A 12283-nucleotide genomic window follows, 5' to 3' on the forward strand; every position below is an offset into this window, starting at 1 on the left:
CCCTGTTGGCCATGCTTCTTGTTGTGGTCATCTGTTGTCTTCCGGTATTTTACTCCGCAAGCGACCTTTCCTCGACCAATGAGATGAGCGGTAATCTGAATTGTCATACTCGAATTGTCATAAGTGTGCTGTCAGCTCATTGGTCACAAAGCAGGAGAGGGGCTGGGAATTATGTTTTCAAACAAAGTGTTAATTCCATAAACATTTATAGACTACTTTTGATTCTCACTGTATTACGGGACAAAGTGCGTCCCTTATTAGCTCAATACGGGACGTGTACTTTTGTTTCGAAATACGGGACGATTCCGTATTTTAAGGGACGGTTGGCAACCCTAGCCACCGGGGCCTCTGATCACCACCAGTAGGCAACAGGTGAAGTGTCTTGCCCAAGGACACAACACTGGAATTACTCCTTGGAAAGCTCTTCTTTACTGCTGTGCTGTGAACATGAACCTTCTTTATACCAAAAACTTTGTGGTTGAAAATAAACCTGTTGCTGAAGTGCACTTCCTCCCATGTCCACTTGAGGCTCTCTTCAAAACTGAGTTAATTCCCACAGACTACCATGTGGGCAGCTGTGGCTACAACTGTAGCTTGCCTCCACCAGTGTGTGAATGTGTGTGTGAATGGGTGGATGACTGGGTGTGCAAAGCGCTATGGGGTCCCTAGGGGGGACTAGTAAAAAGCACTATACATATACAGGCCATTTACCATTTAAAATTACTTTACAGCAGAAATAAACATCATTACAGACTTTTACCCAAACAGTTTTGATCTTGGGTTGCTGCACACTACTTAATAGGCTAATTCAGGTCACTAGCTTGACACTTCCACTGGTATTTGAAGCCTTTTTAATTATTTATCTGACACACTGTTTATAAGGTTGGGGAAACCTGCAGTCAGCTGAGACTGAAGAAGTCACTTGGATGAGTGACGAAACGTTTCTCCCACAGAAAACGCTACGTCCAGATCAACAGAATCAACCTTTTGGGATTTACTTACCTGGATGATTGAGTACGCATCAAGACATATTTATCTGACAGATAATACAGGTTAGGATCATCCAAGAAGTTTGGATTCCATTGTTTTGGTGAGTGAAATTCAAGTTAGTTGTAGGTAATGCAGCCATATGGGTTCAACTTGCTTACCAACTTAGCTATAACTAGACCATATCTTAGAGCTCTGAAACACAAAAATGATAAACAGTCAACTGAAAAAGAGTTTTCACCGGACTCTCTGCAGTCCTGTGAAGAACTAAGTCCAGCCTTACCGCTTCCATAGGAATTAAGAAGGTAAATAGCAGCCAGGTTCTGATAATCAAATGAACCTGATTAAGTGATCATCCGGAACCTGACAAAACTTCTTTAAAAGCAGGAGTTTTGGGGTGTTGTGGGGATGTGGTAACACAATGCATATATGGTTTTTCCAAATTCACCCAGCAATGTTCAGAGAAACTTCAGAAAACCTAAGCGGTGTTTCTACAAGCTCTTGAGTCATGGGCTGTACTTACTTAGAGTCAAACTTTCTCTTTTACATGACTGTAGTAGCCCACAAAACAATAGAAGATCTAATGGTACTGACATCAATCTTTTCTATAGTCTGTGGTTTATACTTACTGTTTGTAAGAACATACTGTGGAGCACCCAGGTGTCAGGTTCAGTGCAGAGCAGCATTTTCTTTCATGCTGGAAGATACTGATGACAGGAGCTCTATAAGTGAAGATGTTCCCAAAGCTAGCGATGAGGATGAAATGGTTTATTTGCCATTTCTCAGAAAACTGATGAACGCCCACCTACCCAGCATCAAATGACAGAGACAGATACCAGCTAACATCTGAACATGCAACAGGCACTCTTGGAGAACACTGCACATAAAAGACTCAGTGGATAAAAACATATTGAAACCATCTTTCTCTGAGGCAGCTGTGTGAACCACTTAACCACTCAGCTGCGGAGTCCCACTCAGAAAAACATTTGATTTGATTTACTGTATAAGGCATTTGATGTGATAATTTGATGTGATATCTACCCTATGCCCTTTCACTTTCACATCATTTCAAGCTGCTCTCACCCCAAAGCTTGCCTCCTGGTAAAATAAGAAAAGAGTGGGGGTGGTGGGTATCTCATCATGTGGAGGGAAAAAAAGTATTTTCTTCTCATTCATTTAACTGTTGCTTTTATTGAAGCAATTTCACATTGTGCTCTGAGTAGTTTTTAAAAACTGAGCTAAACTTTGAAGGAGGCGAGATGGAGTTCAGCCGGCCTTTTTCAGCTGGAATAAATCAAGCTGTTAGTGAACAGAAGCCACAGTGTGAAGAGCGACTGTTTAGTGTCTTAGTGCAGTTTACAATCCTCTTGCTGAGCCCAGTGGCACTCAGACGAGCTTCCTCGGTGGTACTGTTGTTATAAGGAGGATTAGTTCAACCACCAGGCTGAGCTCTATCTGCGTCTGCCTCGGTGCGGAAAGAAAATCTCACCTGATGACATTTATGTAGCCTAAACACCCCGAAACACACAATTTACTTTAATTAGTTAATATAATCTCGTCTCTCATGAGCACAGTGTTGCAATCTTCCTTAAAAAAAAACTGACCCTCCGTGGATCCTCGTGATCTGTGGAGCTTTTCCTGTGACCACCACTACGTGGCGCACTGAGTCATAAACTCAAACCAGCACACATGGCAGGGTGCACATGCACAGCACTGGAAGCTATGAAACAAAGGTCTTATAATGCCTGTGTGTGGCCATGGAAAAAAAAAGAAAGAGAATAAAAAATAAACCCGGTTTCCATTTGTTCAGACAATAAAATATTTGGCTATTTAGAGAAAATGGAAATGTTGTTTTTTCTCTCCAAGAAAACAAGAGAAAACTCTGCCAGCAGAGCGCTTGAGATCGTTTTACAGGTTTGAGAATGGCAGCTTCCCAAGTGAAAACAGTGCTTTCGGGGGAAAAAAACAGAAAATGAAATTAAAAAGCTTGTTTTCAGGCCACCAGAAGAGCTCTTTATTGACATAATTATGTCAGTAAATCCATTAAACGACTGTTTGAAACGCAATCTGCACGCTGGTGTCACATTTGAATAAAACTTTTCAAGTAGAAAATGAAACTTGGACACTAGGAGAATGGCTGCTTAGTGAAAATGAAGCTGAACCAGTGAAAGTGGCTGGTTGCGCAGCGATCTGAGGTCTGTCTGCGGGCCCGTGGGAAGCCCGCACACACCAGCCACCCTCCCTCAAACCCTCTCACCCCCTCGAGTAGGAGAAGATGTGTTGTTTTTGAAAGCGAAACGCACGTCGTTCAAAAAATCCAAAGCCGATGGGAGAGCGCGCACCCGTGAAACTGTACACTGCAAGAAATATCTGCAACAACAAACACCGCTGCAGCGGCTCGGCTCCAAAACCCCACCGTGAAGAACTTGATTATGACCCCCACCTCCCCCGTGCACGAGCACGACAAATAATATGGTGAATTTGTGAGGTTGGATCATTTTTTCATTCAAAAAAACGATCTCCTCGGGGAGAAATGGTTTATTTAAAAGTGGGAAAAAGCAAAAATAGCCGATGAATCCAGGTTTTATTTGACTTATTTTCCTGGGAAAAGAGAATCAAGAAGACTGAACAGTCCGAGCTCTAGCCTCTCAACTGTCAAGATTTTTTTCCAGTGTTCCCCGGCTGGCCCGGTAGAAGAGAGAGAGGGAGGGAGGGAGAGAGAGAGAGAGGGGGGGGGGGGGTAGAGGAGGAGAAGGGGGGGTTGGTCCGGGAGAGCATGGCAGCGGGAGCCACACGGCGCTGCTTTTACTTGCTTCGCACCGCTTCTGGCGCGCTCTCGGTTACGTGGCAGAGCGGCTCGTCGGGGGACATTTAACCTGAAGACCGCGCGCGTTTACACGAGAGCTTTGTTATCTCGTGCTGTTGCTCTCGGTCGCTTGGATAGGAGAGATCGGACAGCTGCGGATTCAGCCGGAGCTCAAGCTGCTGCTTTGAGTGGTTGTCGCTGGATCCACGGGGAGCCAGAGGAGAGGTCCCGAGCTGACGAGAGCGGCGACACGGGGACTGGGTGTCTGCGCTTTTTCTTTTTAAAACCTCTGCGCTACCAGGAACACTTTCCTGCTGCTTCTTTTATTCTAAAAGACACGCACACACACATATATATATAATTCTTCTGTACTGCGTAGATTGCGCAGGGCTGCCTCCTGTTTTGAACTGTTTCACTGCGAGTTGGAGAAACTGTTCGCTGCGCGGTGCGGAGTTGAGCCGTGGATGAAACGGTGATTTTGTGGTGTCTCTTGATTTAAAGTAGATCCGATCGAGGAAATGATCTGACTGCTAAAACCCCAAGTTGCTGCTTTAAATGAAGAAGACGGCGTTTAAGCTCCAGATACAGAAGAATAGAGCTCCATCTTTAAGGAAATAAAAGTGGACTGTCATTCACACAGGCACAACCAGCACACATCAGAGCTTTTAAACCTGATTCAAGAAGGACTTTCGGCCAATTTTCAGTTCATCGGAGTTCCACAGCAATTATGCCGCAGGTGGACATGATCCTCTTCCTCATCCTCATCATTGGGATGTGCGTGTACGGCCAGGACCCTGCTTCCAAGGTGGTGTCCGACCGCTATGCCGTCTTCTGGAACAGAACCAACCCCAAGTAAGTAATCCCGCTATCCCACAGGGACGCAGCGACACGGAGCGGGGAGAGGGGGCTCTTTGTGCCCCGCCGGAGCGCCCTGTGCGCTGCCCCGTGTGCTGCCCCGTGTGCAGCAGTGCAAAAGGCTGATTGATCGGTTGAGGTGGTTACACTCTCAGCTCCATTTGTGGCATTACAGGTGCGCGCAACTGAAGGCAATGCACTTTAGGAAGCAAAGCAAAAACGTTAAATACTGATAATTTAATGGCTCAGCTGTTATCACACCTGTTTGTGTCCATGATGTAACGTTTGCCTTTTAAGTGCCACCATTTTTAAATCTTCAAACGCAAGCCTGGCAGATTGCTCGCTGCCTCACTCACCTTAATAATTGTTGTCCTTGTTGATGGATTGTTGCATTGATTGAAGATTAATTGCCCCTCATGTCTGAGTCTTCTTTGTAATGAACCGTGCACATTTAGCAGCATAAATCTCCCCGTGACAGCTCCTCAACAACAAGGTGTTTTTACACAGGCTGTCATTTACGTGCTGTTATCCATTAATGCTCACTGTTTGCTCCACATTATCAGGCTGGAAATTTGAATGCAGAAGTGTTACAAGTGCTGCTGGGAATGCATTACTGTGCTGCTTTAAAAATAATGCTGAGCCGCTTGCAGTCTGCTGTCATCGATTAGAAATGACAGGATCGTTTTGGTGCCAAATGGAGACTCATCCTGTGAGGGATTGCTGATATTCCCTGTCAGTTTAGGGTTAATGTTATTGATCTATCGCACTATCGCTGATAAATTGTAATCTGATGTGTTTCTTGCTTCCTGTTTGAGAGGTTTCTCCCAGAAACTTTTGCTTGGATCCTGAGGTGACATTTCTCCTCCGAAACTTCCTCTTGCTTGTGCCTGGGCGCCTCCCTCCCTCAGTGACTCAGTGCTTCACTTTTCCACCTTCAGCACCGGAGCACATAGTGATATGATGAGTGTTTGTCACTTTGTTTCAGCTTGAATACTTTCTTTATTAGCAGGCTGCAGTTTCAGAATGAGTCAATAAATAAATATTATATCAACATTTGCTCAGAGGCCAGGAACTGGTTTCTGGGCTTCAACAGTCAAAACACACATCAAGAGCCTTTGTATGTCTTTGTAATGGTCACCCTGAGGGCAAGTGTGTGTTACGGAGGAGTTAAACTGACAGGATGTTAATGATAGAAATGCAAATGCTGCAGCGGTGACATCAAAGGAGGTGATGCAGTTCTTGCTCTGCTGCTAACAGAAAGATATCTGAGTCTGATAACAGCCTTCTGTCACACTTGCTGGCTGCAGGTCCTCTCCTCCCTCCATTTTTGGCATTGAAGCAGTTCCCAGTTCCCAAGTCTAGTTTCTTGGTTGCCATGCTTCCCCCCCCACCCCCTTATCCAAGTGTCCCCTCCGCCTTGTCCGCCCTCCTCCTGGCCCATGCTGGGGCAGACAATAAGCGGGTACACAGGGGTATTTCAGCAGCGGCCAAGGCACAGCGTGGCGCTCAGTCTTGTGAGAGATCCACACATGCTGAGGTCACACACTTGGTAGTAACCAGGCAAGTTGCGGGTTAAGCAGCACAGAGGGGACCGTTGTCAGGGTCAAAACCAGGGCAGTACCGCTGGCCATGGGGCCCGATGACGGGCCCAGCACGGCACCCTGCCTGGACTTTGTCTCGACAGAATAGGGACTAAATAAATGAGTAACTCTAAATGACTGTCTCCTTTTCCCATTCATGACTTTAATCTAAACCTGACCCTTGCTGTATAATGTAAAAGAGGGCCATGCTAAAAAGCCCAGGGGCCCCTGACCCGCAGCAGAACTTAAGAGTATTCCATACAAGCTGGCGGGTGCTGAATCCCCGCTGTTTAATGTAACCATACTCAGTGTTGGAGTCCTGGGAACCTGCTGCGGTACAGTCCCAACTTCCAGATGAGCTTTCTTACCCCCCTCTTCTCCTGTTTCTGCTGCATATTTGACCAAAGTGAGGAAAAATGGCATCCGGAGCAGCAGTCCATACTCAGCCATTCATGAAATGCCCTACAGGAGCTCTGGAATTGAAATGGGAAGTGAGTCGTGAAAAATGGAAATGCTTTGACATTTTCATGTTTTTTCCATTGTTTCAGAGGAGCTGGAAGGAGCCATTTTTTGTAATTTCGATAAACGTTGCGTTCGTGTTTGCCTTGCTTTCATCTTGGGGAACAATCTTCCTGCGCTGATGCTCGGTGCTGATTAGGATCAGATGAGCGGGACTTGGAGCGGCGGTGGAGGGATTTACAGCCCTCAGGATGGCTCAGCCTTGCCTGGAGTTTGAAAAGCTTTCACAGTCAGTGACAGCGAGTCGCTGTGCTTGTATAAGCTACTTAATGAAATTAAAGAGAACTCCAGTATCAGGGAGACTTGTTAAAAAGAAACAGCTCACACATAATTGATATAATGACTTATAGTTATTTTTTTAAATGTTAAATCCCTCAAAAAGAATTAAAAGGACTTCAGATTCTTGTCAGCTAAATCTGTCTGGTGTAAAGGCTGGAGGAGACAGAAACAATCTGTCCCATTAGTTTAAGGGGGTGTTAGCCGTGACGCACTTGGCTGCTATGCTGCTTTGGAAAGCAGCTAATTTGGATATAAACTTTAAAAATGCTGGTGTTTTACATAAATCTGCAAAGAGTGTGTGTCTCCTCTTAGGTCAGATATTGTCTGTGTGGTGGCCGTGCCGTTTGAGAAGGTTAATAAGAACTGTGTACTTAATAAATTGTTCATAAAATATGAGTTTATTAAACGAATTATGTGTATCAACAGATGTGCAGAAAGCAATTTTGCAGACAAACTTTTGTGTTCTCAGGTTGCAAAACATTTTTCTGCTATTCACATTTACAGCCCAACCCTGATGGAAGATTTAGTGAGATTTACAGATGCACTAATATTCATAATAACACACCTCAGGGCGTTTTAGGACCTTGTTTCTGCAAAGTGATCCATTACTATTAGTATATTAGTGCATTAAAGCCAGTAAAACAGGCATATTGTGTCCATTACGTTATCTTTTGGGCCAGTTGAAACTCTCCTATGCTCCTGACACATGATATCATGAGACTATCCGCTTCTCTCAGGGTGTAACGGACCATTCCTGCTGCTCCGTAGAGCGGCGTTTTAGCCAGCTAGCCAGCTGCGAGCATGAAGATCCATTTGAGTGAGTCCACATCGTCAAGTGATGCTGAGCCCCAGCCACTTAAATCTGCGTTGGGATTATTCTGGGGTTCCTTGGACGATTTTCTCCTCTGTAAGAAGTCTCTGGCCCCAAAAAACACCGAGAACTTCTCATTTAGAAGGAGAGAAACATATGATCAAAAATACAAAAAGTTTTTGAAATGTTGTTGGTGTATTTTCAGGTATTACAGTTAACTGCTGCTGCAATCTGCTTTAAAAAGTTGTACCAAATGTTTAAGAAATAACTTTAAATGTTTAGTTGAGCAGATCTTGGAGTGCCAACAAATATTTGTTAATGTCAAAGTAATAAAGCATTAATAACTTATCTATTACTATTAATTTAACGTCTATCCTACCTTATAAAGTGTTTTCCTGTGAAGGTTTTAATGCTCACAACAGTATGGAGACCACCTTTAGTAATAACTATATGAAGTATGATGTGAAAACTAGCAATAAATCCAGTTGTGGTTTACAGGCCCTCAATAAATTTTATGAGATTATATTATTAAATGTTCACCTAGTGTGATCCATCCTCATAAATGTAACATATGAAGCGTTTATTAAAAAAGTAACAGCAGGGTAAAAACAGCCCAGTCAAGGCAAGAAACCTGGAAAACAAAAACTGCAGCTTTTCCTTGTGGAAACACTCATGTAAGAAAAATGAGCCACAGATGTTCCTTGTCAGCTTAGTCGGCTGTGTCAGTAACCAAATGATGGAATAAAGTGAACGAGTTGGGTATTTAGTGCTGCTCTGACAAGGAGCTATTAGCGAATTCCCCGCTCACCAGCTATTTAGCTGCTTCATTAAAGCCCACCCGGGTCCATATGGCCTGCATGCAGGCGTTGCCTTCGCCCAAGGTGTTTATTTGTTGCTGATAGGTGGGATCAACTGAGAATCAGGGCTGAGTTCCGACCCTAATCTCCCAAGCTGTTTGTGTCTCCGATGCCATGGAAACTGATACCCCTCGTCATCAAAGAACCTCATTGGGTGGGACTAACGACCTGACAGCTGGGCAGAGAGGGATTCCAGCATTCAGGGGGAGCACTGTCACCCCAGGGGTTTCCTTTAATCCTTGATAATGCTCATCCAAAGCTTTCCACAGCAGATGCAACATATTTCTCCATAAGATAGTCAAAGAATCTTTTCAGTGGCCTATTTTCATGTATAAGTGTTCACTTAAAAGACCTCTCTGATGATTGGCCGTTTGCAGTGAAACCCTCCGCGTGCACAGTTCTCCTCATGGCAGAATGACCTCCGATATTTGTTTTTCCTACACCGCTCTCTTTTTAATCTCCACTTAAAGAAACAATACTCCATTTTTCACTTGGTGGCGAGTTGATGTTGTGATAGTTTCCCAGTGGCATTGTGAGTTGCCCCATTTGCATTGTTCCCAGTGTTTACCCTCGCTTTCCCCTCTCAGCCTTTTCCCGGCTCCCTGCTGCTTGGTTCCGCTTGGATTAAAAACGGACACAAAAAGGCAACCATGTCCAAATATTGACTGGGTCTCAGGACCGTAGTCCTCTCCCAGCGCTGGCACAGAACACCTGAAAGGCCGCTATTGTTCCAATCGTACTCAGCAGCCCATAGCCGGCTTTTTAGCTATGCAGAGACAGAGAGGAGGAGACGGGAGAGGTGGAAGTGAAGAGTGTGTGTGTGCTATCTAAGGTGGGGCAGGGGGTTTCTACGGAGAAACTTACACATAAGAGGCCAGAGGCTACAGCAGGGGAACAGTGTCCAGGCCGCGGCATCCCAGGGTGGGGTCAGAATCAGTGTTTCCACCCTGAGGAAGTATCAGTCTCAAAAGGCATCAAAGAGAGCAGAGCAAATGTGATTTCCTGCACCGGGGGCTTCAGAAACTGTCAATAAACTGAGCACGAGAGGCATCTTATCTGAGGTTTACCTTCCATTTTATTACAGAGTGCAGAAGCATTAAGCCCGCTCACAGCACTTCAGTCTCTCAGTGCATGAAATGAAAGAGCGTCAAATCTCAGATAAGAAATCTCCCATATTCAACTTCTCATATGTCTGTTTCCTACCACTCTGTGTACTTTAATCAGTAGTACCTTACAGAATGTACTTCAGGAAGGCTGAACCTTCGGGTCAATTAAACCGGGAGCTTTATAGTCTCAGTTTTCTGCAAAGAGGGGGAAAGCTTTCCTGCGGAGACCCGTCAATCTACATGCCATCTGTGACTGCCTGGAGAGTGAAGCTGCCTCAATCCTCCCTTTATGCTCTGACTAAAGACTCCCTCATGGTACTGCGTTGGTGCTATGCGGAGTTTTGCATATATACATCTACCTGTTATAGTAGTCTGCTGCCACTTGGGGGCTGTTTCATAAATATGTGGAATGCCTAGAAATATAGACAACTGCAAAAAGGTTTATGGTTTAAGCCAATCTTTCAGCCTGAGCGTGGTCACTGCTAATGGGTGACTAGCTGTTGGCCTTTTGTAGGAACGACCACAAATGTGTCTCCATCGCTTCTGTTGTTGGTTCAACTCCCACAATTCTTACACACTGTCATCAGCGTGGGACCATAAATCAGCCTTAATAAGGGCACGGCCCCAGGCTGCCAGGGAGTGACTGACAGGAAGCAGTGACTAAAGCTTGTGTAGCGGGTTTACTGGTTTACAGCAGTATCTCTTTTGAGGTCCAGCACAGTGAATGCACTGTAGATACAGCAACATATCGATGCATCTCATTTTCCTTCGCCATTTTTGTTTTTCATTGCCAGATTTTCCATCTTTTTTTATTCTAAATAGTTTTAGTTTCATATTCGTGAGAGAGAAAAAACAGCTGACAGTGCAGCACCACGACACCAAACAGATTGCAAGAGATATCAGCTCACTTTAAGAATTTTCAGGAATCAATGCTGGAGAAAAATCACACTTAGTGGAAAAAATTATCTGTTGACCAAAATTTGAATACAACCTCATTTCGGCAAAGCAGGGGAAAAGGCTGATAGTAGTCTAGATGACTGTGTGTTAAATTACTGCAGTTCTCCGAAAATTTTAAGTAAAATTACTCCAAGAGTCAGAAAAATCTAAAGTAGTGCAAAAAAAAAAAAAATCCTAAGAAGTGTAATTTCATGGTACACGATTAGATGGATTTATGGGATAAACATTGATATACTGAAAGAATAATAAGCTATGCATAATTCAGCAATGATTAAAATCAATCATTAAATCTCCAATAGAGCACCTCAGGAAATCTGAAAATGTCTTTGCATGTAAAATAATAATAAAAAATCTCCTTTACATCATCAAAAGACTTTTTAAAGAATAATGCCACTTCTTGGATTTAAAGAAGTGAAAAAAAGTCAGCCAATGAGGTATTAATTTAATTCGAGATACTTGTGAACGTGTGGTAAGAATTTTCTAACGCTTAGTATTTGCAAAAAATACCAAAATGAAAAACATCTGCCGAATACAATAAATTCAACTTGTTTTCAGTACAAATCAACGTTTCAAGTGTTTCGAAAGAAAGAAGAAAAAAGCAACTCAAGAGCATTAAAAGTGTATTTTCACAAAAGTTTAAAAGAAAAACGGCCTTATAGTTTTATAGTACAGTGTGAGTTACTTTTACTACAAATTCTCTCAAATCATTCTTTCTTGAAAAAGATCAAAGTAGTTCAATTAAAATCATAGAGGAAAGAAAAACTACCCAGTTCTTGAATTTTATAAAGCGAAAAAATCTGCCCTTGCAGCATAACTAAAAATTCACACACATGTAAAATGTATGTGAATGTCGATATTATGCTTGGTAATTTGCACGAATGAAGAAAAAAGTCAGTTTGTTGCACTTTTAGGTTTCTTGAAATAGACTAAAAAAGGGTGCTAGAGTCTAGAGTGGCTCTTGACATATAGAAAAATGTGCTTACTGTACATTTGAAAATGTATACTTTGCATCAACATGCGTCAGTTTTGTGAGGAATTCAGTAAAAGTGAGTGCAAGTTGAAAAAAGACAGAAAACGGTAAACATCATCTTTCGGTTTAGGAAAAGTGGAAAGTAGAAAAATGCTTATGCAACAAAACTTGTGTCAAGTTTTAGAAAAAGAAACCCGAATGAGGCAAAATGCCATTAAAAGTTTTTTGATCTAGTGAAAGTAAAGAATGAGCCAGAGCCTTTCACACATTGTCCTGTCAATCATGCAAATCTGCTCAGAATCTAGACCAAGAAAAGGCAGATTACAGGACCAGACTCTAGAAAGCATCAATAAATCATGTCTAGATCGGTACAATTAGATTTTTGTAGCTGATTTTTAAGAGTTGTGATTAAAGATGAACCAGAAATAATGTAAAATGTGAAAAATACCAATTTGTTTCAGGGAACCGGTTGTAATATATGTATATTTTTTTTTCTTCAGATTTTTTCCCTTTGTGTTGAAGAAATAAAACTTTAACTGTGACTTAGCAGATCCTC

At 43.0% G+C, this 12283-nt stretch overlaps 1 protein-coding gene across 2 annotated transcripts in view; it reads left to right on the plus strand.

Moving 5' to 3' along the window:
- Positions 1-3752: 3752 nt before the first annotated feature.
- The window catches only part of LOC113026046 (ephrin-A5b-like), an 84429-nt gene continuing 75898 nt past the window's right edge, over positions 3753-12283 (plus strand). For both annotated transcript variants that reach the window (XM_026174449.1, XM_026174450.1), the window contains exon 1: positions 3753-4645. In XM_026174449.1, coding sequence (XP_026030234.1) covers positions 4521-4645 — 125 coding nt within the window. In that variant the 5' untranslated portion in view covers positions 3753-4520. The remainder of the gene's footprint in view (positions 4646-12283) is intronic.

This window comes from Astatotilapia calliptera, chromosome 7 (genome assembly GCF_900246225.1).
Source record: "Astatotilapia calliptera chromosome 7, fAstCal1.2, whole genome shotgun sequence".
Taxonomy (NCBI): domain Eukaryota; kingdom Metazoa; phylum Chordata; class Actinopteri; order Cichliformes; family Cichlidae; genus Astatotilapia; species Astatotilapia calliptera.